At 38.1% G+C, this 27808-nt stretch overlaps 5 protein-coding genes, 1 long non-coding RNA gene and 1 pseudogene across 6 annotated transcripts; 4 read left to right on the top strand and 3 right to left on the bottom strand.

Annotated features, from left to right (window-relative positions):
- The first annotated feature begins 13 nt into the window (after nt 1-13).
- Nucleotides 14-5094, top strand: LOC125600593 (annotated as a pseudogene).
- A 12-nt stretch (nt 5095-5106) lies between these two features.
- Nucleotides 5107-5854, bottom strand: LOC106452715 (cytochrome b-c1 complex subunit 8-1, mitochondrial-like). The gene is made up of 2 exons (XM_048773232.1): nt 5611-5854; nt 5107-5333 (listed from the first exon to the last, which is right to left on the bottom strand). Exons 1-2 carry the CDS (start codon nt 5778-5780, stop codon nt 5285-5287), a joined length of 219 nt encoding a protein of 72 aa, XP_048629189.1. The 5' UTR covers nt 5781-5854; the 3' UTR covers nt 5107-5284.
- A 97-nt stretch (nt 5855-5951) lies between these two features.
- Nucleotides 5952-7716, top strand: LOC106452712 (hydroxyacylglutathione hydrolase cytoplasmic). Its single transcript, XM_013894880.3, is given in 8 exon segments — nt 5952-6127; nt 6204-6326; nt 6508-6669; nt 6744-6822; nt 6923-7036; nt 7133-7268; nt 7271-7308; nt 7442-7716. Coding segments are annotated over 8 exon segments (774 nt in total). The 5' UTR covers nt 5952-6080; the 3' UTR covers nt 7517-7716.
- A 135-nt stretch (nt 7717-7851) lies between these two features.
- On the top strand, nt 7852-10160 carry LOC106452709 (2-hydroxy-6-oxononadienedioate/2-hydroxy-6-oxononatrienedioate hydrolase-like). The gene is made up of 6 exons (XM_013894877.3): nt 7852-8192; nt 8460-8925; nt 8995-9295; nt 9379-9477; nt 9560-9683; nt 9779-10160. Exons 1-6 carry the CDS (start codon nt 7973-7975, stop codon nt 10009-10011), a joined length of 1443 nt encoding a protein of 480 aa, XP_013750331.1. The 5' UTR covers nt 7852-7972; the 3' UTR covers nt 10012-10160.
- LOC106452710 (probable mediator of RNA polymerase II transcription subunit 26a) lies at nt 10036-12378 on the bottom strand. Its single transcript, XM_013894878.3, has 9 exons — nt 11901-12378; nt 11747-11815; nt 11586-11668; nt 11305-11357; nt 11094-11215; nt 10954-10981; nt 10623-10879; nt 10457-10538; nt 10036-10377 (listed from the first exon to the last, which is right to left on the bottom strand). Exons 1-9 carry the CDS (start codon nt 12252-12254, stop codon nt 10190-10192), a joined length of 1236 nt encoding a protein of 411 aa, XP_013750332.2. The 5' UTR covers nt 12255-12378; the 3' UTR covers nt 10036-10189.
- Nucleotides 12379-15401: 3023 nt separating this feature from the next.
- Nucleotides 15402-18167, top strand: LOC125600594 (probable E3 ubiquitin-protein ligase RHC1A). The gene is made up of 2 exons (XM_048773234.1): nt 15402-15560; nt 17416-18167. The coding sequence occupies exons 1-2, from the start codon at nt 15402-15404 to the stop codon at nt 17998-18000; spliced, it is 744 nt and encodes a 247-aa protein (XP_048629191.1). The 3' UTR covers nt 18001-18167.
- Nucleotides 18168-27209: 9042 nt separating this feature from the next.
- LOC125600591 lies at nt 27210-27724 on the bottom strand. The gene is made up of 2 exons (XR_007333880.1): nt 27640-27724; nt 27210-27460 (listed from the first exon to the last, which is right to left on the bottom strand). It is a non-coding gene; the product is annotated as an uncharacterized LOC125600591 (long non-coding RNA).
- Between the last annotated feature and the right edge of the window lie 84 nt (nt 27725-27808).

The following is a 27808-nucleotide window of genomic DNA, read 5'->3' as shown; positions in this document are numbered from 1 at the left end:
TAAAAGAAGAAAAGAGAGTAACTAGAGAAGAAAACTGTGTGAAGGTGACAATGTGGAGTGGTTGCAGCTTGCAAGCAAAGCCAATTCTCCTCTATAAATATCTACTTATACGAGAGTGAATGCACACAGAGAGAGAGACTGAGAGTGCATGTGCATGTGCATGTGTTTGTGTCTTACTCATACATTACGTAATGAAGCTGATGAGTAACTCTGGTGAGCAGACTTGTCAGATATGTAGTGAAAACGTTGGAAGAGCTGAGAATGGAGATCCTTTTGTGGCGTGTGATGTCTGCTCGTTCTCAGTTTGTAGACCTTGGTACGAGTATGAAACGAAATATGGAAACCAGTCTTGTCCCCAATGCAAGACCATATACAAGGGTACACTTTGACTCTTCTTTAGTCTTCATATATCTTCTGTGAACTTAAAGTTTGTATCATTGTGTTACTGAGTCTAGGTAGTCCTGCAATTCCTGGAGATAAAGACGAGGATTTCTTCACTGGTGAAGATGCTAGTGAGTTTAGTTATACAGAAAACTCACAGAAGGAGAAGACACCAGAGGGGATGCTTGGATGGCATCTTACACATGGGAAGGGAAAGAGGTTGAGCACTCTGTTTCTGACAAAGAGGTCCCTCCAAATCTTAATACTCGTCTCATTAGTATACAAGAGGTAAGACATTGTGGATTCATTCCCTTTGTTGAATTAACATCACATCATGCCTATCCAGCTTGAGTTAAATGTTGGGATCTAAGTTTTTTTTTTTACTTATTATTAGGTTTCTGGAGAGTCTTCTGCTGCTTCACTTGAAGGCCAATCTGTATCTTCTACTATATCTAGTGGAAAGCGGCTTACCTCACGTATACTCCCCACATGAATGCTTACTTAAAAGCTAGCTTTTCAATTTGGTTAGCACAAAAAAAAAAAAAAACTCTGTTGTATTACCCTTGCAGCAAGCAGAAGGATTGTGGATGTAGCCTGGAAGGAGAGGGTTGACGTCTGGAAAATGAAGCAGGAGAACGGATTCAGTCCTGTGAGATCTCAATCTGCTTCTGAAAGGGGTGTATATGATTTTAATGCCACCATTAATGACTCCGTTGATGAGGCTTTGCTGTGAGTGCCAGTTTCTTTGCTATCTCTTTTTGGCCCATGTTGCTGATGCATGCATGCTACTTCTTCTTCTTTTTTTCCTCTTTCCCTAGTTAAGTTGATGTGTTGAATAATGTGTTCTAAATTGGTGCACCAATGAAGAAGCCGCGCGGCTGCCTCTTTCAAGGAAAGTATCGATTCGATCATCACATATAAACCCTTACAGATTGGTTATAACACTGCGTCTCGTAATCCTATGTCTCTTCTTACATTACCGTGTCACGAATCCAGTGCCAAATGCATTTGGTCTATGGCTAGTATCAGTGATTTGTGAGATATGGTTTTCTATATCTTGGATTCTTGATCAGTTCCCCAAGTGGTTCCCTGTTAACCGAGGAACATACCTCGATAGACTATCTCTTAGGTATGTTAATACCGTGGTTCTAAAACTGGTCCAGCTAGACGTCAACTTAGTCCTAGCGAAACGATTATCTTAAAATCCGATTCATACGATTCAAATTGGTTTACATTATTTTAAAATTGGTTAATATTGATTTAAATTAATCTAAATCTGTAAAGTTAAACATTAATGTTGGTAAAAATTCAAAATAAAAAAAAATCTTTTTTTTTGTATATTAAAATCAAAAACTAAAATGAATTCTATAAATTTGAAATATATATAATAAATAAATAATTCTTTAATGTTGATAATCCCTTCAAGTAGCTAGTCCTCTGCTATTTATTGATAATTGAACAATGGTTAAAACTACTCTGAAGCTCTAACTCACTGCCTTGTGACTTTATCTTTTTTGCTTGCTGCTAATCTTTAACTTCATTACAGATACGATCGTGCAGGCGAACCATCACAATTAGCAGCTGTGGACATTTTTGTGAGTACTGTTGACCCTTTAAAGGAGCCTCCTCTGGTGACAGCCAATACAGTACTCTCTATCATGGCGGTTGATTACCCGGTGGACAAGGTGTCTTGTTATGTTTCTGACGATGGTGCTGCTATGTTATCATTTGAGTCACTAGCAGAGACATCAGAGTTTGCTAGAAAATGGGTACCTTTCTGCAAGAAGTATAGTATTGAGCCTCGAGCACCAGAATGGTACTTTGCTTTGAAAGTTGATTACTTGAAGGATAAAGTTCATCCGTCATTTGTCAAAGATCGCAGAGCTATGAAGGTAAGTTTGTTTGTATGTAAGTTACTTTTGGCAATGCTATTATTGATTATGTGTTATGTATTTGGCAGAGGGAGTATGCGAGATTCAAGATCAGAATAAATGCACTTGTTTCCAAGGCTGAGAAAGTCCCTAGAGAAGGTTGGGTTGTGCAAGATGGTACGCCATGGCCTGGAAACAACACAAGGGATCATCCAGGAATGATCCAGGTAAGAGATAATATAAATGTTAGGATTTAGCCATGGGATTCGGTTTTCGGTTTCCAGTTTGGTTCTAGAGGTTTAAGATCTATTCGGGTATTTAGAAAATTCGGTTCAATTCAGATAACAAAATTAGGAACTAGCTATACCCTCGGTTCTGGTTCTTCGGTTCATTAGGTTAAAAAATAAAAAAAAATCAGAATTTTCGGATTAAATATTGAATTTTCAGATAAAAATATAGATAATTCGGATAATTTTAAATATTTAGGATAAAAAGTATTCAATTGTTATTAGAAGTGAAACGTGATGGTCTTGTAGTATCATTTGTTGATTGCAGGTTTTCTTAGGACAAAATGGTGGACTTGATGCAGAAGGCAACGAGCTTCCACGTTTGGTCTATGTTTCTAGAGAAAAGAGACCAGGGTTCCTGCACCATAAAAAGGCTGGTGCTATGAATGCACTTGTAAGTTTCTGATCAATGAGTTTTTCCTTTTTTATTTTTTTCTGTTTTTGCATCTAATGAACAATGCTCTCTTCACTTGGACAGGTTAAGAGTTTCAGCAGTCCTTACTAATGGACCTTTCTTATTGAATCTTGATTGTGATCATTACATAAATAACAGCAAGGCCTTGAGAGAGGCTATGTGCTTCCTAATGGATCTAGACCTTGGGAAGCAAGTCTGTTATGTCCAGTTCCCTCAGAGGTTTGATGGTATTGACAAAAATGATAGATATGCTAACCGGAACACCGTCTTTTTCGATGTAAGTTTCACTTTCTCATCTTAGCAGAAAAGGTCATCAGCTTTAGCATTATGTGATATGGTCTTCAGATAAATTTGAGAGGCTTTGATGGGATCCAAGGACCTGTATATGTGGGAACTGGCTGTGTATTCAATAGAACTGCATTATATGGTTATGAACCTCCAGTTAAACCAAAACACAAGAGAGAAAGTTGTTATCTAGACTTTATGGAGGATCTAGAAAGAAGGGATCCAAATCTAAAAAGGGTCCTGACAAGAAAAAATCTAGCAAGAACTCTGACTCAACTGTTCCTGTAGTCAACCTTGGTGATATAGAAGAGGGAGTTGAAGGTAAACTTGTTTCTCCTTCTGTTTCAGTTCCCTGTTATACTGACATGCTGGGTTAACACAGAAGTCTCTTGAACTGTACCACATTTTGCAAAACCAGCTCCTGCTTTAGATGATGACAAGACCCTCCTGATGTCGCAAATAAGACTGGAGCAGCGGTTTGGACAATCAGATATTTTTGTTGCTTCAACACTAATGGAACATGGAGGTTTTCCTCTCTATGCTACTCCCGAAAACCTTCTCAAAGAAGCTATCCATGTCATTAGCTGTGGATACGAGGACACAACAGAGTGGGGAACTGAGGTATCTTCTCTCTTCTACTCTTTTACACGTGTATGCTTCGTTACATATCCAGGATTGATTTTCTGACATGTTAGGCTCTGTATGGTATTTGTTTAGATTGGGTGGATCTATGGTTCTGTAACAGAAGATATCCTCACCGGGTTCAAAATGCATGCACGTGGCTGGAGGTCGATTTACTGTATGCCTAAACTACCTGCATTCAAAGGATCTGCTCCTATTAATCTCTCTGATAGGTTGAACCAAGTGCTTAGGTGGGCTCTAGGTTCAATAGAGATTCTCTTTAGTCGTCATTGTCCATCTGGTATGGTTATGGAGGGAGGCTGAAGTTTCTTGAGAGGTTTGCATATGTCAACACCACAATCTACCCAATCACATCCATTCCTCTCCTCATGTATTGCACATTGCCTGCCGTTTGTCTCTTCACCAACCAATTCATCATTCCTGAGGTTTGCTTTCTCTATCTTTTAATGTTAATTCATATCTCAATGGCCTAAGCAAATGGTGTGTGAAAATGTTTGTAGATAAGTAACTTGGCGAGCATATGGTTTCTTTCTCTCTTCCTTTCGATTTTCGCCACGGGTGTGCTTGAGATGAGATGGAGTGGAGTGGGTAGAGACGAGTGGTGGAGAGAAACGAGCAGTTTTGGGTCATTGGTGGTGTTTCAGCTCACTTGTTTGCAGTCGTCCAAGGACTTCTGAAAGTGCTGGCCGGTATAGACACAAACTTCACAGTCACATCGAAAGCCTCGGACGAAGACGGCGACTCGGCCGAGCTTTACTTGATCAAATGGACGACGCTTTTGATCCCGCCGACGACTCTGCTGATTATAAACCTTTTGGGAGTGGTTGGGTATCTCTTACGCGCTCAACAGTGGGTATCAGACTTGGGGACCTCTTTTTGGTAAGCTCTTATTTGCGTTTTGGGTGATTGTTCACTTGTACCCGTTCCTCAAGGGTTTGATGGGGAGACAGAACCGGACTCCGACTGTTATTGTGGTCTGGTCGGTGCTTCTTTCTTCCATCTTCTCCTTGTTGTGGATTCGGGTCGATCCGTTTACCTCTAGATTTATTGGACCGGACGTGAAGGAATGTGGATACAACTGTTGAGAGGAGCCGTCTTGAGCGACACACACATATCAACTGTTAATCTTGTTATCCTCTTTCGCCTGCAGTTTTTTTTTTCTTTTGTCAATATCAGTGTGCGTAATATTGAACATGATTGTAAAAAAAAGTAGTGTGAAGCAAAGTAGCAAACGTTGTCCATATTATATCAAGGAATATGCAGATCAACACTCAACAGTGATTGTCATGAACCAAAACATTTCATTGGAAATTTCAGACAACAACTGACTCGGAAGATTCTATTACAGGAAATGGCTTCGGACCAAAGACAAATAGTTGTAGTAGAGGACTGGGCTTCATGTTTCAGAACCTGTGCTCGAGTTTCTCCTGTTCCTGGAACTGCTGAGCATACCTAGTTTCATTTGTGTATGTATACGAAGAAGGTTAATAAGCACGGACGATGATTAGAATACAGAGACAAACTTTAACTAGTCTTTTCAGACAAAGCAACAAGGTTAGGGCACTAATCGTGGAGACCAATCATAGAAAACGAACACATCAAAAGCCTATGCTACCTCGAACAACAGCTAGATCGAAGTAGAAATAAACAATCACCAGATCTTTGATATCGATTGAGGAGAGAGAGAGAGAGAGAGAGAGAGAGAGAGAGAGAGAGACAAGAGAGTTACCAGTAGGTTCCGAGGACCGGGGTGACGAGGAGAGTGGCGCTGATCCAATTCTCGGAGACCTTGTGGTGGATCTTCTCAGGGAGATCCTTCCAGAGACCAGTCATTATCTTCTGCTGGAACGGCGAAAGCGCGTACACCACCGCCTTCAACTTCACCGGCTGCTTCCCCATCTCTCTCTCTTTTTTTCACCTTCTTCCGACAACAATCGCTACGATTCACCTGAATTAACCCTATATAAAACAAATCTCAATGAACCGGTTGAATTACGATTTTGGTTCGTTCGGTTCAATTCGATTTTGTATGTTTTGATTCGGTTCGGTTCAAATCGATTTTGTATGTTTTGATTCGATTCGGTTAGTACAAACCGAATCGATTAACCGCTAGTTTACTTTAGTCTAGACATTCTTCTCAGATGAACCAGCACGTAGCCATTTTGAGGATTGCGACGATCGAATCAACCGAAGAAGACGATGAAGATCTCCCACGTTCCCTGTCTAGAAGACAACTACTCCTACCTGTGAGTGATTCCGTATCCAATTTCGTTCCTTCTTTTTCTGATTCGGCTTATTGTCAATTTTCTCGATTTTTGACAGGATAATCGATGAGAGCACCGGAGACGCGGCGGTTGTGGATCCTGTTGATCCCGAGAAAGTGATTCAGTCGGCTGAGCAGCACAGTGCCAATATCAAGTTCGTTCTCACCACGCATCATCACTGGTAACTCTCCCTCACTTCACTCTGCTTAACCTAAAGTCGGTAACTTTATCAACGTTTCATTCATTTTTAAGATTCTCTTGGTTCCAATTTTTATGATTTGGAGTTTATAGCTAAAGTTTCATTTTTTTATGTGTCCTTCTCTGATTGTTGGATTGTTGTTTTTTTTTTTTTGCCTTGAAAGGGATCATGCTGGTGGCAACGAGAAGATGAAGCAGTTGGTGCCTGGAATCAAAGTCTATGGAGGTTCTCTTGATAAGGTCAAGGGATGCACTGATGCGGTTGATAATGGTGACACCTTGTCTTTGGGTCATGATGTTAACATATTAGCTCTTCACACCCCTTGGTATGTTTGCTTTTATTTTAATTTTGATCTTATTGGTTCTTGTTATCCTTCTGATATGTTTGCTGCATTTTCAGTCACACCAAGGGTCACATCAGTTACTATGTCACTGGCAAAGATGGAGAAACCCCAGCTGTGTTCACTGGAGATACACTTGTAAGTGTTAACATTACAAGCTGGATGCTCTTGTTCCATATAATATCAAGAACATATCTTAATCCCATATAGAAACTGTGTTTACTTTGATGCTATACAGTTCGTTGCTGGCTGTGGGAAGTTTTTCGAAGGGACAGCTGAACAGATGCATCAGTCCTTGTGTGTGACTCTGGCTTCACTACCTAAACCGACCCAGGTTTACTGCGGCCACGAGGTAACAATAAAATAACAGCTTCATAATATCGTATTTTGTGTTCAATCTCTCGATAAACTGAATAACCCTTATATATATTTCTTGTGATTGCCTCAGTACACTGTGAAGAACTTGGAGTTTGCTTTAACTGTGGAACCAAATAACGAGAAGATACAGCAGAAGCTATCATGGGCCCGTCAACAGCGCCAAGCAAATCTTCCCACAATCCCTTCAACACTAGAAGAAGAGCTCGAAACAACCCGTTTATGCGGGTTACTAATCCTGAGATACAGGTCATTATCCTTATCTCGAACAAGGCTAAATTACTTGTGTGCAGGCTCTTGTGTATTCAATCTTTATCAAGTTGTCACTGTTCTCTTGCTGATATCGATCTTTTAACTCTCGTCTCAATGTATTCTTGTACAGGAGAAACTTGGTTGCAAATCACCGATCGATACTCTCAGAGAAATCAGGAACAAGAAGGATCAGTGGAGGGGCTAAGAATTGGATAGCTTCTTGCATAAATGCTTTTTGTGGTTGTGGTGAACCTTTGAACAAGTGTTTGTAACCGTTGACGTTTATTTATACTCTCTGTGAAACTGGTAACCGGTTTGGTAAACCTAAACCGGACCGACCTGTATGCCGTGTACCCTTCTCAGTTTCTAGTTTCTTGCGGATATGAATAAATGAATCCTTTATTTGTTGTCTTCGACAAAAAATAAAGCTTTTGGATGAAAACAATTGTCCCGTATTATACCCACGTGGCAACAAAACGGAGGTGAGAGTGGGCTTTTGACGTTACGGTCCTTCTTCTTCGTCCAGTGTGATAGAAAAAAAAAAAAAATAGGAGTATCTTATTTAAAAAAGAGAGACGGAACACAATCTGGAAATATTATAACTCAAGCTTTTGTACTTTTGCTTTATCATCATCATCTGTCTCGTAATTACGAGCCAACAATGAATTTATTAAACACCACCACACGCATCTTCTTCTTACACAAACCAAAGCAGAGTATCATAACTTTCTCTTCCTTATCTTCCAATGCAAAGCTTAGTTTAGATTCCTCTAGAACCAACTTTCAGATGCCTTGCCTAATCTCCGGCCAATCCTTTCGCCGTCCGGGGAAACGTTTCATCGTCTCCAATGCTGCTTCTCCCTCTCTCTCTGGCTCCCCAGGTATAAACTCTAAACACGTCAAAATTTGTTCCTTACTTCTTTACTCATGAGCTTCTTATCAAAGTTTCTCAAAAAAAGGTCTATACTTTGGACTGATGAGTAGCTCTTTGTTCTTGAACTTACCTAAAAGATTCATACTTTCTGCTAAATTTGAAACATTTTGGGTTTCTACTTATAATTGGATGAATCTCTCTGTGTCTTTTGTCCCCTAATGATCTTCTTTAGATGATTAATCTTCCTAATTAAAATGTACTCATAAATTTTCAGATCAATTTCTTGATGGTGGTGCGCAGACCAAAGAGGAGACAATAGCTGAAACAGAACAGGATCCAATGAACTTAGCTGATCCAGACAGCTGTTTCTGCGAGTTTCAAGGTGTTAACATACACCACAAAGTGTTTGATCCACAGACACTCTCTGATGATGCTCCCATCACAAACGTCGATGCTCAAGGAACAACCCCAAAAGTCGAGTTTCCTATGATTCTTTTACACGGCTTTGGCGCTTCTGTGTTCTCCTGGAACAGAGTCATGAAGCCTTTAGCTCGCCTTGTCCGTTCGAAAGTTCTCGCCTTTGATAGACCCGCATTTGGACTGACTTCTCGGATCCTTCACCCGTTTAGTGGTGTTACCAATGATGCAAAGCCGTTGAATCCGTACTCCATGGTGTACTCCGTGCTAACCACGTTGTACTTCATCGACTTTCTTGCAGCCGATAAGGCCATTCTTGTAGGGTAAGTTAGTATGTTACATTACACTTCGAATCTCTTCTTCAAAGTGTTTAATGTTTTCATATGTTGTAGGCATTCAGCAGGTTGCCTTGTAGCTGTAGATTCTTATTTTGAATCCCCAGAACGTGTTGCTGCACTCATTCTCGTCGCTCCAGCTATATTTGCTCCTCGTCCAGTGAACACAGCTGCTGGTGCTGGAGATAACCGTGGCGAAAATGGTCCCAGGAGCAAGTTTCTAGGGACTTTAGTTGAGTTAAGCAAAGTCATTATAGGAGCAATTTCGAGAGCTCTAACGGGAATGGCGAGTATGCTGAGTTCTCTATACAAGAAAGCTTTGGCAGCTTTCCTCAGATCATATCTTGGAGTCATGCTGGTACCTTCTCATTTTCATGGTTCTACAGAACCTCAAAAGGTTATTACTTGATGTGTTTATGGTGATGGGTTTTTTGTAATTAGGTGAGAATGGCAATCAATAAGTTTGGAGTAACAGCTGTTAGAAACGCTTGGTATGACTCAAAACAAGTGACGGATCACGTCGTTCAGGGCTATACAAAGGTGATGTTCCTCCACCTCTTCTTCTGCATTGACATGTTGTTAAATGTTAGAAATGTTGATTGTCTCTGTTACAAAAGAACAGCCTCTAAAAGCCAAGGGATGGGACAAAGCTCTTGTTGAGTTCACCGTGGCTACATTAACGGATAACAATGGCTCAGAGAAGAAACCTCCATTGTCGAAAAGGTTTCAAGAAATCAAATGCCCTGGTAACATCTCTGACTCTGTTCAACAAGCCTGCAATTTTCATTAGACCAAATGTTTTCTCATTAACATGATGACTTCTTCTCCATGTTGATGACAGTTCTGATTGTCACCGGAGATACAGACCGGATTGTGCCAGCATGGAACGCAGAGAGGCTGTCACGAGCCATCCCTGGATCGGTGTTCGAAGTGATTAAGAAATGTGGGCATCTTCCACAAGAGGAAAAGCCAGACGAGTTCATATCTGTTGTTGCAAAGTTTCTAGGGGATGTTTTTGGAGGGTCACAACGAGAGCGACAAGTGGACTTGAAGTTCCAAGGCAGTGTGTCATAAAATGTAACGTAGGCTCGAACAATATAAAATGTAACACTTTGCCTTTCCATTATGAGGTTCAAACTTGTCACAAAACCGGACCAAACCGTTTATTCACTTGACGGGAAGTACCAATAAAGTTAGGACAAAAAAAAAAGATACAGAAGATATGTCCCCTAGCTATATGCGTCCTAAGAGGTTATGTTGGATCTGTCAAACACACTTTTGTTTCTACAATAAGCTCTGACTGGTCATCATAGTAACTGTATATAATTAGATCACCCGAAGGAAAATGGAACCTTCGCATGGGTCTCTTGAATTGCGGTTTCTGGACTTTACCCTGCTTTGGAATCGTTTCAAGTACTTGTATTGTCCTCTGTCTCTTGGCTGTCAAAAATTTAAAAAAATGGCCATCAAGAATGTATTCAAAAGAGTGGAGATGTTGAAGAGACAGAGAAAGACTAACCCTTATCATGTTGTTGGTAGCTCTCTTGGAGTTTCCGCTTTGCGAACTCAAACTTTGCGTCAGGATCCATAGCTTTGAGTTTCTTGTAGCAACAAGAACAATGACAATTGCTATTAGAAACCTTTAAAAAGAAGCAAACATCAAGGCTTTATTAACTCATACTCACATCTTGTTGAGAGTTCCGCTTCTGCTCAGGAATAACAATCGGTTTTCTTTGGATTGGATGTACCATTTGTTCTCTAGTTTGCTTTGGTTGTCTTCTAGGCTCGTCGAAGACGGTGGCTGAGTGCTTCATAGGTCTAGCATCAACTTCTTCTCTCCTTGTCTGTTGATTATTATTGTACCTCCCAACCAAATTAGGTTCACGTGTACCCTCGGGTCTCCTCATCGATTTTCTTTTAGGCTCCACACTGTGACGAGGATCTGAAAACATCACAAGGGGGATTAGGAAGAGTTTCAAAGTAGAGAAAAGAGTAGCAAAGAGAATAATAACTCACTTCCATCGCAGTCCAAGCCATCTAAGATCTTCAAGTGGCCCAAGGCATAAAACAAAGACGAGAAAAGAAAGTTTTCAGGATAACACTTGATACATACCCAAAACAAAATACAACAGGGGAAAGATATGTTTACATAATACCTGAGAGAGTTCAAAACCAGTAGGCTCAGGAGCCAAAAAATCTAAATCATGCGGAGGAGAAGGAAAGGCTTCTGCTTCATCAACTACCGAATAATTTGCAGACTCTGGCGTCCCTTCATCACCTGCATTAGCCAAGTATTGTGAACCTTTGACAAAAAAAAAAAAAAAAGCTTCTCGCAGTGACTAAGGAACATGAGGAGAAAGCTATTACCAGCAATTTCATTCGTGCTGTTCATCCATTGGTCCACCAGCTCTTTCCACTCTCTGAGCATCCCATACATAAACACACACAATACTTATATTCAGGGGACCAGAAAGTAGGAAAGATAAAATGTGCTAAGTAATTCAACTAGCACAAGAGCAGCTCCCTAATGATCAAACAATGCCTATCTCGGATTGAGGAAGCTGGTTTGCATCCGAATATAAAATACTGAGTTGATTCTCTTTTACCAAAGCTTAATGCACATCACAAAAGAAAGATTGAACTCATACGCGAAGAGAGCCTTTGCAAGTTCCCGAATCTTATCAGAACCATGTCTCCGCAAGCCATTAACAGCCTTTCCAATTTCAGTACCCTGCAAGAACGCAAATGCTTCAATCAAAACTCAGCATATTCGAATATACATTACCAAAAATCAGCACCAGAAACAAACCTTGAGAAGGTCCACGCTCAGAGACATGGACTCAAGCTTCCTCAGGGAATGGAATAACGCAGAGTTTGACTGCAAAAAACTCAACACAAAAAATATCAGAATCATTCCTCCAAAAACAAACTCTAATTGTTAATTCAAACAAAGAGATCACAACCTCATCTTCTTTATTCAACAAGATGTCTCTGATCCTCACGACCTCATCAACAACAATCTCGTTATCGTTCACTTTCTTCTCATCTTCTTCGCCACCGCCGGCTCCACCAGAATCATCCCTACCGCCGGAGCCTCCAACCGTCTCATGGTTATCCTCGCGGCCACATCCGATGCAGCTGCGGCTCGCATTACGAGAGAACAGAAGCTGGGCGATTCCGTCTCTCCTGGACTTGAACTCGTCTGGGAAATAAGCGGCGGCGAGGATGATGGCGTGATTGATGATCCCGAAAATATCAGAATCCCCTCGCCGGAAATAGTCTCTCCAGTCATCCAACGAGTCCTGCGATGGTTTCATCTCGTCGCCGATTTCGAAATCCGGTTTTCTCGGGAATTTTTTTTCTAAAAAAAAGGTCGAACACGCGTTTCCGATCAGAAGAATCAATGTTGGTGGTGGATTTTCGTAGCGTTTCCTTTTTCCCTCCGCTGTTATTTATTTTCCCTCCACTATTTACCTTAGTTTTTTACCGAGATATATCCCACTAAATATTACAATGTGTCTTTTTTTTATATATGAAACGTAAGAATAAAAGAGTAACACATGTCCTAAAACTATATGAGATATCGCTTTGAATACTTGGAAATCCCCTGTACATTATTTAAGAATCATTACAACAATTTATTTTTGTAGCCGCATGTCATCACTACAATGATTCTTAGAATATTTAGAGAAATAGGTTGATACATCTAAATATATAATAAATTTTTTATTAAACTAACCATAAATTTATGATTAATGTTTCTCATTATTTCCTTAAATAAAAATTATCGAATTGCCTAATGTAACTACGGTATATAGGACAATTAATGATTTTTAATAATAAAGATTTGATAAAAATTAGTATCTTCTATCGTATGTTTGTTTAATTTTAAACTATTAACATAAATTAAACAATCACATTAACCATATAAAAAAATTATATTTTCTGTATATTTTATATTTTGGATTTTTGAAAACACTTATAAATTACTAAAATGTTAAAAGTTTTATATTCAAATTTTGTGATCAATGGTTTAAAAATTTTGTTATGACAAGATACAAATGATTATAAAATCATATAAGTAGAAAGTCTCATTTAATAAGTTTTAAGATTAAAAGATTTATATATATATATATATATATATATATATATATATATATATATATTGTTTTAAATTAAAATATATACAATTTAAAAATACATAAATATTTTATTTCAAAATTTAATTTGACAAATATTTTTTTTGTATAAAATCTTTGAACAAATATTAACAACTTAATTTTTTTAAAAAAATATATAAATTAATAAAACTATTAATCACACAATGAAAATTTGTTATCAATAATTTAACGTTTTTACTATAAAAGATACAACTGATAAAAAACATATGAGTAAAAAACATTATATAACAGATATTAATATTTAAAATATACTATATATGTTAATTTATTTAAATTTAATTATACATCATATTAGATAGAAAAAAATATTGTTTGGATTAATTAAATTTATTTATATGTTTGCACCAATTTAATTATATACGTAATAGTTAATTTTTTAACTATTCAATATATATTTATTATTTCATAATATGTAAAATACATAATACACAAAATAATTTATATATATAATGTTCATTCCGCGCAAGACGCGGATCTTAACCTAATTTAATATTATTTACTATTTTTAGTAGTACAAAATAAATAATCGGATATCTAAACAGGATAAAATTATTTACTGTTTCAGTACAACTTTGGCTATTGGTCGGTCATCACTCAACAGAGACCAATATGTTTTTAGCTGCCTAACAAAAACCAAGCATACAAACAAAATTTTAATAATATTAGATACTCCATCCATTTCATAATACTTTTGATGTTTTGCCATCTTGCACAAAGATTAAAAAATTTACATTTTTCTAAAAAAATATTTTTAAATATATAATTTTAAAACCAATTAACCAATTATAAAAAAATTGTTAAATTTAATTTGGTGAACAGCTTCCTATAAAGTTAAAGTTAACCTTAAAACCTCAAAACTTCATGTAAATTGAAACAAAACATCTCATCTAAAACATCATCTATATTGAAACAGTGGAGTATGACATTAGGAGTAAGATGAATATTTTACAGCCTAACTATTACCGACCAGTAAAATCTATGGATGGACGTTCGGGTACCCAATCGGGTTCGGTTCAGATCTATTCGGGTTTCAGGTTTTCAGATTCAAAGATTTCAGCCCCATTCGGGTATTTCTAAAATTTGTTCGGGTTCGGTTCGGATCGGATCTTTGCGGGTTCGGTTCGGGTTCGGATAACTCATTTAAATTATTTTAAATTCATTATATACTTTAAATTTTTCAAAATCTATAAACAAAACAATATATTACATATAAATTTGAATAACATATATATGTCAAAGTACCTAAAATTATCATATAAATTGGTTTGGTTTGAATATTTGGATTGAGAATCAATAGATATTTTAAGTATTGTTGGTATTTTGAGTAATACTTTAGCTATTTTAGATATGTACTTTTGACTATTTGTATATATTTATAAGTATTTGGATAACTTAAAAGTTTTCTATATATTTTGATGTTCTTAATATATATTAAATCTAAAAATAATTGATATATATAGGTATATAAATCAATTTCGGATATAATTGGATATCCGAAATACTTCGGTTCGGATCGGGTTCGGTTTCGCTTATTTAAATACCAAAATTTTGAGCCCATTCGAATATTTAATCAATTCTGGTTCGGGTTCGATACTACTTTTTTGGATCGGCTTCGGTTCGGTCTTTCGGATCCGGGTTTTTGGCCAGCCCTAGTAAAATCCTTAAAATTTGCAAAACTCAAAACAGAAGATCAGATTTTGACAATAATTAATTGATTCAGATATATATTATAATATTTAGATAAATTATATTTAAGATTCACAAATTTCAGTGACTTTACTTTTGTCCATCATGGTTAGTTTTTTTTTTTTTTGGGCTAAAAAATCATGGTTAGTTGGACAGGTACGTATCGTTTTCTCTAAATTATCCCTCCCTAACATCTAGACTGAACGAGTCAAAATTCCATATTGGAAATTTAAAAGAATGTTTTGAGTGAAATTGGGTTCAAGGTTCGTCGGGCAAACATCAAAGATCCATTTGAGATTCAGTTCGAGATACACATCATAACAAACATCAATAATCCGTGTGGTTGGTAATCAGGTATCACCACTTGCTTAATCTACTCATGCAAGAGTTTCAAAGTTTTTTTTACAAATGAATTATGTTTGAATTATGTTTGTGTGATCATAGTAAAACTACATAATTGAATGAGACATGTTAGTCTTTTTTTAATTTTTTTTGTCAACAAAGTTTCATTATATTGAGTCCATTGGACAATTACATTTGGTATCAAACTTTTACAACAAAAGAGAAAGCTCATTTAAAACATTAGAAATAGCCCAAATGGAGAAACATCCAGAGAGTGCTCGTGCTACGGTTCTCTTTAACGCCACGTCTCTGCGACACGCGTCCTTCATGCGTTGGGCGGCAAACTTGGCCGCACCGCCGAACCAAACCACCACTTGCTTCCCGAAGACGCCTCTCGTGCTCTATCTCTCCTCCGTAAATATTCACCGTAAACAGCAAAGATGCTTCATACAGAGAACTCTGAAACCAAATATGAAAGCTTTCTACTTTCCACCGCGAAACTACGTGAGCAGAGAACCCTTCAATCACCGGAGTTGAACCAGAGGAAAACCAAATCAAGAGGAAGTGAGACTCTTGTCGGACCGCCATAAGACGCCAACTCTTCTGAATCTTCTTCACACATGATTTAGAGAATCCTATTAACTCGTCATGCCTTCCATCAGAGTTGCTTCGATTTATGCCATGAACGGCTAATCTGAAAACGAAGACTGATTCTCATTGTAGGGCTTCAGAGTGGGTGATGAAAAGGTCTACTAACCCAGTATCCAACGGAATATGGATTAAGAACTAAGCAGAAAGCAAAACAAAGATCTAAACTTTATCACACAATCCAAATAAACAGAGATAAAAGATATAAATTTAAGAAAAGCTCTGATTTGGATTGAAAAACACAACAAAAGACATCGCCTTGCGAAAGTAAAGTCGCCTATGCGAAGACTTATTCGATTCGTAGATCGAAATATTTATAAACAAAAAAAAACAAAATTAAAAGATGGTAACCGGTGAAAACTTGTTTTTTAGAGAGAGGTGAGAGCGAGGAGAGAGAGAGAGTTTATTGGTAAACATGTTAGTCAAACCTGTGTAACTCAGTTTCCATAGGTTTTTTTTTTTTCAGTTTCCATAGGTTCTCATTCTCATATACACAAATAAATAAATTACGTAAAAAAGAACAATTAACAGTTTCACTGCTTTGGATAAAACTTTTATTCTCTTCTTTTTTTTTGGCAATAAAACTTTTATTTTGTCTGTTTACAGAACTTTTATTCTGTCTTGAAGTAGATAAATACACGATTTTTAAGCCGACAGACTTTGTTCATCTTGTACATTTTTTTTATTTTCCACGTAGTTTCTTGATACATTCGCAGTAGTACCGGCCTCCGGGCAGAAGCGGTGGAAGCATGTGTTTCCGGCGCACTTTAGATTATCTAAAATGTCGGCCATTTTTTGATTGAAATATCTAGTAGCGTGAATGGTTTATGGTTGTAATGCACTCAAAGGAGGTGGACGGTTCGATTCTTAATACTGGAATTTATATTTTGGTGTTTAGTTGTTAATTTATAGGCCCGTTTGCTTCCAGCCCAAAATTTATTCGGACCGGGCCTGTACATTCGTTGTATGACTTTTCATATCCTTTGACTCTATTTTACGTAAAAGACTTTTCGACTTCTTCCAGAATTTTCATCTCGTCTATTTTAATCTTCTTTATTACTTGGAGATTCACGAGATTGTTTGTTGCTGCATTCTATTCGGGTAAGAGATGTTTGAATGGTTATTGTTTATTGCTCCCCATAGATTAAATCTTTTTCTGAGGATCTTGCTTCTGCATAATTTATGTGGTGTACTGTTTATGGATCTTTTTTTTGTTAAGCATGTGAATTTTCATTAAGCTTGTTAATGATACAGGGAGATTACGAGAGTTTGATAGAATCAAATCCTAGGAATCTAAGAAGCTAATCAAAGCAAAAGTGTTAAGAGAGAGCCACAAAAAAAGTAAAAAGACTCCCTAAAACAAGTTAAGGTCTAGCCTAAGTCTCTCTAAAGACAAAGCTAAAGTTTGACAATAAGCTGTTTATGGATCTATAGGCTCTCTAATCGATATATTGTCTTTAAGCCAGCTCGTAGCATCATTCGGAGTATCTGAGATTTTATTTTATAGATCATGTACTGATCAGCTTCTGTAGCTTATAGTTCCACGAGTTATGTTTTGATTTGCTTTTTCTTTTATTTTGTGTATGAAATAATCATTTCGTTTGCAAGGTTTGATGACTAGAAAAAAAACACGCATTGGTGTAATACTTGTAGACGAGGAATCCGTCTTCAAGGAGAAGACCTAAGAAGAGGAGGAGCTTGCATTCACTGCGGTAACACCTTTCTCGAAAGGCTCTGTGAGAATGTTGATCTAAACCCGTTTGATTTATTCGGTTTAGCCATTCAAGAATCTCGTAACCGTCGCGACAACAGAAGAAGATCGGTTCTTGAAAACCAATTGAGTTTTCAAGAGTTGTTTAACCGGCTCTCAGCACAAGACCGCCGTGGTCCACCTCCAGCCTCACTAACCGTGATCAACTCAATGCCAAAGATCAAGATCAGGAAGAAGCATCTCGGTTTGGATTCGTGTTGCCCGGTTTGCCAAGACCGGTTTGAAGTCGGGTCGTTTGCAAGAAAGATGCCGTGTAAACATATCTATCATTCTGAATGTATAGTCCCGTGGCTAGTCCAGCATAATTCTTGTCCAGTGTGTCGCAAAGAGCTGCCAGAAGACGGCAATAATGGTCGAAAAAATCCCTTCTTGTATCTGTGGCCGTTTACATCCTCTGGTGCGGCCTCAAACTATAATGGACCACCTTTTCATTGAGATGCTTGTGTAACAAATCACAATCCATGATATATGTTTTATTTTTTTTGTTTAATTAGTGATTTTTAAAAATTATATCGATGTACAAAGGGTTTTGTAGCTCAGTACGATTTGTTGCTATATGTAATGCATAAATATTAAGTAATTTGTATCGAAAATTTGGAATCTGATAGAGTTTAGATATCTCTAACTCTCAGACTCTTCTTATTGATCACTCCAACACCAAGTACAAGCTAGAACACAGATTACAAGATGATAGACGAATAACTTTGAGCTGACTTCTGCTAAGCTCTCATGGCGGGCTTCACCTTCGTCACCGATCTCATGGCGATCGGGTCAAGATGGCTCATGGCGTCAATCTTCATACAACATCAAAGCATAACCTCCTTTCTTCATCTGGCTCGTTTCTTATACTTCGTATCTCCTCGTGAGCTGCTTCAGAACTCTGTAACCGCATACCCTCTGTAACAATCACAAGCTTTGCTTCACCCGTTTTCCTTAGCCACGTCGTAAGCTCCCCTGCCACGCCAGTCTTAAGATAATAGATGTCTATCAAAATCACTATGTTGGTTACTGCTAGTGTATAAGTATAACGAACATCAGTTTATTTTAATCGGTTTTCCTTCCCGGTATCAGTGAAAACTAATTTTCACTGTTTTCATGATTCCCGGTACCAGCTTCTTTGTATGTTATAACTTCTGAAATCGAAGATTTGGATCTAAAGCCATATTCAGTCGCAGGCAGTGCCCAAACAAAGTAAACACTACAAGAAAACACATGCTTTACGAAGAAAAACAATCCTCGTAAATTTACGTCGATTTTACGAGGAACTTACGTGGAAAACTAAAGTCATCGTAATTTTCTCGTAATCAAAAGTGTTTCGTCGTAAAGTGGATGTAATTTGACGAGAGTGTTTAAAGAGGAAAAACTATTTCCTCGTAAATACGACGTAAACTTTGCGTGTTATTTACGAAGAAATAGTTTACGTGTATTTAGCGAGAAAATTTTGAATCCACCAACTTTGTAGGTGTTACACGTTTTTTTTGCCACCTAATTAATTTCGTCGTAAATTCATAGGAAATTACAACTACCAGATTCGAAATTTCCTATAAATATGGATGTTTGAACATCATTTTAAACACACCAACAACAAAACGTGAAAGAAAAAAAAATGGCTGGCTCCGGAACTATTTACGAGTTGCGGAAGTGGATGTATATGCATAGCGATGCTAACGGGAGAGTGACGAAAGAATACCTTGCGGGCCTGGAGACATTTATGCATCAAGCAGATTCAACACCGCTCGCCCAAGAAAGTGGTAAGATGTTCTGTCCTTGTCGGAAATGCAACAATTCGAAACTGGGAAACCGTGAAAATGTTTGGAAGCATTTAATAAATAGAGGTTTCACGCCAAATTACTATATCTGGTTTCAACATAGAGAAGGTTTAAATTATGATCAGAATGAAGCTAGTAGTAGTAATAGCAATTTTCAGGAAAAAGAACCGGTTGATCATCATTTGCATAATGAACATAGTTACCATCAGGAGGAGAGATGGTAGATTATGATAGGGTTCATGATATGGTAGCTGATGCATTCGTAGCTCATGATGAAGATGAAGAACCTAATATAGATGCAAAAAAGTTTTACGAAATGTTAAACGCGGCGAATCAACCACTTTACAGTGTGTTGTAGAGAAGGTCTCTCTAAATTGTCGTTAGCTGCTAGAATGATGAATATTAAAACTGATCACAATCTACCTGAAAGTTGCATGAACGAATGGGCGGACTTGTTTAAAGAGTATTTGCCGGAAGACAATGTGTCTGCTGATTCTTATTATGAGATTCAGAAACTGGTTTATAGTCTTGGGTTGCCTTCGGAGATGATAGATGTTTGCATCGACAACTGCATGATCTATTGGGGAGATGATGAGAAGCTAGAAGAATGTCGATTTGCAAGAAGCCACGATTCAAGCCGCAAGGACGGGGACGTAATAGGGTACCGTACCAAAGGATGTGGTACCTACCAATTACAACAATTGAAAAGATTGTATCAATCAGAGCAGACTGCTGGAAAGATGAGATGGCATGCCGAGCATACTCAGACGGATGGTGAGATGACTCATCCATCAGATGCAAGAGCCTGGAAACATTTCACAAAGTACATCCGGATTTCGCTAGCAATAGCCGGAATGTGTATCTCGGACTATGCACAGATGGATTTAGTCCGTTCGAAATGTCAGAGAGACAATATTCATTGTGGCCAGTCTTTCTTACACCATACAACCTGCCACCGGAGATGTGCATGCAACGGGAGTTGCTATTCTTGACCATATTAATACCTGGTCCGAACCATCAAAAAAGGTCCCTGGATGTTTTCTACAACCACTGATAAAAGAGTTGAAGGATTTGTGGTCAACAGGGGTGAGGACGTATGACTGTTCAACGAAGACGAATTTTACGATGCGAGCGATGCTTTTGTGGACCATAAGTGATTTTCCTGCCTATGGGAGGTTGTCTGGATGGACTACACATGGGAGATTAGCTTTCCATATTGTAATGGAACGACAGATGCGTTTCAACTGAAGAATGGTAGGAAGACAAGTTGGTTTGATTGTCACCGTCGATTTCTTCCCATTGGCCATCCTTACCGAAGAAACAAGAATTTGTTTAGGCACAAAAGGGTTGTGAGAGACACTCCTCCTCCATATCTAACTGGAGAACAAATTGAAGCGCAAATCGACTACTACGGAGCTAACGAAACAGTTCGTTGGGGTGGTAATTGGCATGTCCCTCGTAATATGCCTGATTCTTACGGTGTTCATCACAACTGACACAAGAAGAGTATATTTTGGGAGTTGCCATATTGGAAGGATCTTCTTCTGCGCCACAACCTCGATGTGATGCATATAGAGAAGAATTTCTTTGAGAACATCATGAATACAATATTGAATGTCCCAGAGAAGACAAAAGACAACATAAAATCGAGGTTGGACTTGCCGGATATTTGCTCAAGAAGCGAGTTACATATTAAAAGCAATGGACAAGTTCCCGTTTCGATATTCAGATTATCTTCAGAAAAAAAGTCGGTGTTGTTCAACTGGGTGGCATCAGAAGTGAAGTTCCCTGATGGGTATGTTTCGAATCTCTCTAGATGTGTTGAAAAGGGTCAAAAGTTCTCTGGGATGAAGAGTCATGATTGTCATGTCTTTATGCAACGACTATTGCCCTTTGCATTTGCGGAGCTACTTCCAACAAACGTACATGAAGCACTTGCAGGTACGTAGTGTATTATATCACAATAATTTGCAAAATAATATATGACTAACAATGTGTTTAATTTTTTTTGGAATATAAAAGGCATTGGGGCATTTTTCAGGAATCTGAGCACATGCACTCTTAAAGAAGAAGTTGTGGAACAGCTTCAGGAGAACATTCCCATCTTATTGTGCAACTTGGAGAAGATATTTCCTCCCGGATTTTTTGACGTCATGGAGCATCTAGCTGTCCACCTCCCATATGAGGCATTGCTTCGTGGACCTGTACATTACGGATGGATGTATCAGTATGAGCGAGCCATGAAATATTTGAAGGGAAAAGCAAAGAACCTCGCCAAAGTTGAAGGTTCTATAATTGCTGGAAGTTTGACGGAAGAAGTTTCTCACTTCACATCGTACTACTTTGCGTCAAAAGTACGTACCCGGAGAAGAGCTCCAAGAAGATATGATGATGGTGGTGTTGCGCCAACATATGCAGTTGCTGGTGTTTCAGACATCTTTAGCCAGATTGGGCGACTCGGTGGGAAGTCTAAAGAGGTTGGTGGTCGAGTGAACAAGACGCTCATAGTGCACACACCTATATTTACTCAATTGCGAAGATCCTTGATGCGTTATTTTGAAAGGTAACATATATTGACACTTCGAAACACTATAAGTATAATTAATTGTATAATTGCGAGAGATTCATTTCTATAAAATGTGATTTTACAGCCTATTTGTTTTTCAGTCAAGAAAAGAAACATTTCCTGGTATATCCACAAGTGACGTAGACAAAAGGAAAGATCAACACTTCATTAAGTGGTTGCGGAATAGGTATTAACTCAAAAAAAATTTTCATACATGATCTGTATTTCATTAACATTCTCTTTATTTTTGCAGGTTGATTATGACGACGACGATGCAGATTATCCTAAGTGGTTACACGAAGTAATTCAATCTCCACTTGTAAAGGTCACCACATCACAGATGTATTTCACACGAGGCTATACTTTTCATACATATGAGTATGGTAGACAGCGGGCGACCAGTAACTATGGAATATGTGTGAAAGGGGAAACAGATTTCTACGGGATCTTGACGGAGATTATTGAAGTCGAATTTCCAGGGATACTGAAGCTGAAATGCGTCCTCTTCAAATGTGAATGGTTCGACCCCGTCGTCAACAGAGGTGTTCGGTCTAACAAATTCGGTGTAGTTGATGTCAACGGTGGACGAAGGTACAACAAATTCGAGCCTTTCATCTTAGCTTCACAAGCAGACCAAGTTAGCTTCCTTCCATACCCTCGGATGAGAGATTCAGGTATAAATTGGTTAGTAGTGATCAAAGTTACACCTCGAGGTCGAATCATCAGTGGAGAAGAACCACCATTGCAAGAAGAACGGATAAATGAAGTCGAGGAACCTGAACAAGAAATTGATGACATCCTTCTCATTGATCTGCATAATCACGAGTACGAAGATCTTACCGATGATGCCACAGACGAAGCTGTTGAAGACGAGTTTAATGAAAATGATGATGTTTCTAGTGATGAGGAGAATGTCGATGTATCTGATTGATGTATTTGTTTTATGAATAAGATGTGTGAGTTTGTTTTATGAATAAGATAATGTGGGGTTTGTTTTATGAATAAGGTAATGTGGGAGTTTGTTTTATGAATAAGCAAATGTGGGAATTGTGGTTTGGAATGGAAATAAAGATGGGGTTTGGAATATATGAAGTAGAAAATAAGAAATATGGGGTTTGGGGTTTAGGGTTTGGGGTTTCGGATTCTAGGGATTTAAACATAACACTCGTTAATTCCACGTAAGCACAAATCGTCGTTAAAGACTCGTAAGCCAACGAGGAAATAACGACGAAATATAAAAATAAAGAACGCGGGGCTCGTTAATTCCACGTAAGCACAAATCGTCGTAAAGACCACGTATGACAAATCGTCGTAAATACCACGTATGAGCAATCGTCGTAAATACCTCGTAAGCCAACGAGGAAATAACAACGAAATTTAAAAATAAAGATGGAGTTTGGAATATATGAAAATAAGGAATATGGGGTTTGGGGTTTCAGGTTTGGGGTTTGGGGTTTGGAGTTTCGGATTTGGGGTTTGGAGTTTGGTGTTTAGGGGTTTCAGATTTTAGGGATTTAAACATAATACTCGTTAATTTCACGTAAGCAGAAATCGTCGTAAACACCACGTAAAAGGATTTAAACAAAACACTCGTTAATTCCACGTAAGCCCAAATCGTCGTAAAGACCACGTAGGATGAAATCGTCGTAAATACCACGTAAACAGAAATCGTCGTAAATACCTCGCAGTGTAAAAACTAGAAAAAAAAGGAAAAGGAGAAAAATACCAGATTAACATGTGGCAAGACTTCCAGCAATTATAATACGTAAGTCTCGCCCACATGAATTCTAATATCTTCTCCTTTTCCTATTTTTTTCAAATATTTATAATTTGAATAGGATTTTGCTGAGGAATGTGATTTGAGACAGGGTGTGATTTGGGAGTTTGTGTGTGGTTTGAGAATGAGAGTTGTGGGTATATTTATAGGAAAGCAAGGCTCGTTAATTCCACGTAAGCAAAATCGTCGATAATACTCGTATATAAAAACACGGGCCTTTGTGATTCCTCGTAATTTCCTCGTATTGAAAAACACGGGCCTTTGTAAATGCTCGCTATTTCGTCGTAACCTTACGAGGAATTTGCGACGATATGTAATCTTATATGTACCCCAGAGCGCTCACTCTTTCTTTCCTCTCTACTTCCTCTCCACTTCCTCTTTATTTCGTAGCAATGGTAAGCCTCTCTAATTCCTCTCTAATTTGGTTAGTTTAGGATAGATTAGGTGGTTAGTATAGGGAATTTAGATAGGTTTACGGATTTTATGTTATTTAGTGTTCATTAGGTGGATAATGTTGGGAAATATACTGTTGATGTTAATTTTAAAAATTTATTTTTTTTCTCAGGTTCGAAAAGGATGACTTACTGCCCATTACAGAGAGATCTTTGGTGAGCCGGGTAGTCGTTTAGACGCGGCCTCTTCTTCAGCTTCCGGTTCTTCGGGTCAGGAGACTATCCCCGAGACTCAGTACACTCAGAGAGTCTCTGGGTCTACTTCTTCTAGTGCACCATCGGCTCCTCATGTGCCTTCTCCCGATGGCTCATCCGACGATGCCTCCTCCTGTGCCTCCTCCGATGGCACCTCCGATGGCCGCCGATATTCATCCCAATTTGATGGTGCCTCCGAGTGCTCCTTACTCGCAGTACACTGTAGAGGATATTCTCCGTCTGCCAGGCAGAGAAGGTTTACCAGTCATCGACCCCGACCGACCGGACGGAACTTTGTGGTATGTTGCATTAATTTTTTTTTAATTCGTTTAAAATTCTTTTATAACATTAAAAAATAATTTATATTTTAAATTTGTATTTTCCAGGTGGGGGGTTGACGGATGTCTTGCATCGGACGTAACCGACACGATCAAAGGTTACTTCTCCATGGCACATCCGAACTGGAGTAAGACGCCTCACTACGTCAGAAAGACGTGGTTCAAAATTTACGCTGTAAGTTTCTATTAATTAATTATATATACTTTAATTTTTTTATGATTTATATATATACTTTCTAAAAAACTAATTGTTAATTTATTTTTCCAACAGCAAAAATATAATTGGGCCTTGGGGATCACTGGGAGGGTGAGGAAGAAGTTTAACGCGAAGGCGAAAGTTCGCTTGTTGGACACGGTCTCCAACTGGAAGGGTGACTGGATCGTGAAGGGGTATGAGCGTGGCAAACCCGCTGAGCTCACCACGGATGTGTGGGATGGCCTCATCCGTTATTGGCGCCTTCCTGATTCCATTAGAATCGCCCAGGCTTGCTCTAACTCCCGTAACACGGTCGATGAGCACGGAAACGGGCCGATGCTTCACACTACGGGCCAAAAACCCCACGCCGGTGTCCGTTTGGAAATGGTAATTAAATATTTTATTAAATAAATTTTTAATATATATTTTTTATTCTAACTTTCTTAAATGTTTTTTAGGCCAAAGAGACGGGACATCTCCCGTCTCTTATGGAACTTTACGAGAGGACCCACAAGAACAAGGCGGGCGTATTTGTAGATGGCAAGTCCGAGCAAATCTACAACGACGTGGTTGCTCGGGTTGAAGACCGCCAGACCCAACTGATCCAGCAGTCTACCGACGGATTACCCGTCACCTTATCCACACTTGAAGTGGATAAGATTTACGAGGAGGTAAATTTTCAAAAAAATTAATTTTTTATTATTCATTTAATATAACTTTAAATTTTTACTAACAATATTTATTTTTTGTTTTAAGGTTGTCCCTAAAAAAAGGAACGGACGTTGGGGATTGGTTCCGTCAACGATGTTCCGAGAGCGACATCATCTTATGGTCAGCGACGGGATGATGAAGTCACTGAGCTGCATAACGAGTTGGCCGCGACAAAATCTCGTATGGGTGGAGTCGAGGGCTTCTTGGACGTTATAGCGGCCACAAATCCGGAATGGGAGTCCATGTTGAGGAACATGCGACAACAACATCCCATTCGAGGCGAGTCATCCGACGTACATAACGAGGCGATGATGTTACGAGGAGGAGTGATGAATTCTACCAGGCGATGAACGACCCTTAGTTTTTTTTCGGTTGTTGTATTATAATTCAAAACTTATTTATATATAAAATATTTTCGTATTGATTTATTTTTATTTTAAATTATAATTTTATTAATAAATTAAATAATTTTAATTATTTTTTTAATTATATTTTTAATTCTGTAAAATAATAAAAACGAAGTAAATTCGTAGCTAATGTACGACCTATTTACGTGGAAACCTTACGAGGAAATGATGAGAAATAATAAACGAGTATTTTACGAGAAAACATTTACGAGGAAATAACGAGGAAAGATAAACGAGTATTTTGCGAGGAAATACTTTCGTGGTCGTTACGTGTATTTTGCGAGGAAACACTTTCAAGGTATTTACGTGTAGTTTACGAGGAACTCGTTTCGAGGTATTTACGAAGAAATATAGCGACCTCCTTACGTGGAATATTGACGTGGTCTTTACGACGAATGATCTACTTCGTCTTTACGACGAAATATATTCCTCGCTAAGTTACGACGAATTAACGAGGAAATATGTGTTACGACGGATGAGTAACGAGCAAACGTGGTTCCTCGCTAATTCGTCGTAAAGCCTCTTTCACGACGAACTCACGAGGAAAACCGCCCTCGTTAAGATTATGTTTTCTTGTAATAGTGAAAGCAACGATTTTACTTGAGTGTTCTCTTAAAATTAAAGACCAAACCTTAAAAACACTGGTTTTACAACACAAGGCAAAACTTAAAAAGGTATAATAAAAAGACGTCTACTTTGGGTTAAGATGAGTTAGCTACTTTGGATCAGGTAGCAACAAGATGGAACCTGACCGGGGGAGGAAGAACTAAAGTCAGTGTTCACTAGCAAAAACTAAAGCAATGACAACATAGCAGTAAGTAGTGATAAAACGAGCTTTTGTTATTGGAAGTTTAGTATAACTAGCTTTTGACAATGAAGTCTTGAGAAACATGATTACGCCAATCGGGATTGTTCTCGACCAGGATTGTGTTTCATTGTCGATGCTTTTAAACAATTTTTTTTTGGGTAAACTCGATGCCTTTAAACATTTGTTACCAAAATCTTATTAAAGTCACTCCGAGTGCACCAGTCAAAGCTAAAAATCAAGATCTTTGACATCAATACTAACTACAACTCATAGAAGTCTACTTTTTGATAGACGAACTAGATTGACATATACATGTGACAATGATGTGCTATATGCTTTTAAAAAAATGTACGCATATATATATACGATGAATGCTTCTTTGTATGAAGGTTCTGTGAGATGATAACAAATAATATCCTGATAAAAATTAAACATGTGTTTCATTATTGATTTGGTCTGGAGCCTGACTATAGAACCTCTAGAAAAGGCACAAGGTTACAAGATTTTTCAAAATAACATAGCACAACGAAGTTAGATAAGCTTCCTCTTGAGGAAGAAGCGTTTGAGATGCCAAACTTGAAAAAGTGAAACCATAAGGCAGAGCCCTAAAGAAATAAAGCTGAGCTGCGCAACCCTCTTGTTAGTCTTCTCGTTTACCTCCCTCATAGCTGATTCCCTGCACCATTTTTTTCCTTTGTATTTAGTTAAAAGAGTTATATGTACATCAAGATATGTATAGTTTTTTTAAAAAGATATGTGTGTATATATATATATATAAATGATTCATAAAAAACGTGAGAGATGGACAGTTTTAGATGCAAACTAGATACAAATTGAGATGATAGTATAAATCACCTGAATTTTAGATAGAGAATGTTTGCCCTAATTTCAGTAATACGTTCAGAAGATTTTCGAAGCTCAAGTTCCACACCCTGCAAACAAATTATATTCAACCACATTTTTGCCGAAACAGTAATGCATGATTGAAAATAAGTAAGTAAGTAAGGACTTGACTCGATCTTTT

Source organism: Brassica napus, unplaced genomic scaffold (assembly GCF_020379485.1).
Source record: "Brassica napus cultivar Da-Ae unplaced genomic scaffold, Da-Ae ScsIHWf_2303;HRSCAF=2972, whole genome shotgun sequence".
Classification (NCBI taxonomy): domain Eukaryota; kingdom Viridiplantae; phylum Streptophyta; class Magnoliopsida; order Brassicales; family Brassicaceae; genus Brassica; species Brassica napus.
The sequence above is the reverse complement of the archived record's forward strand: the minus strand, read 5'-3'. Positions and strand labels throughout refer to the sequence as shown.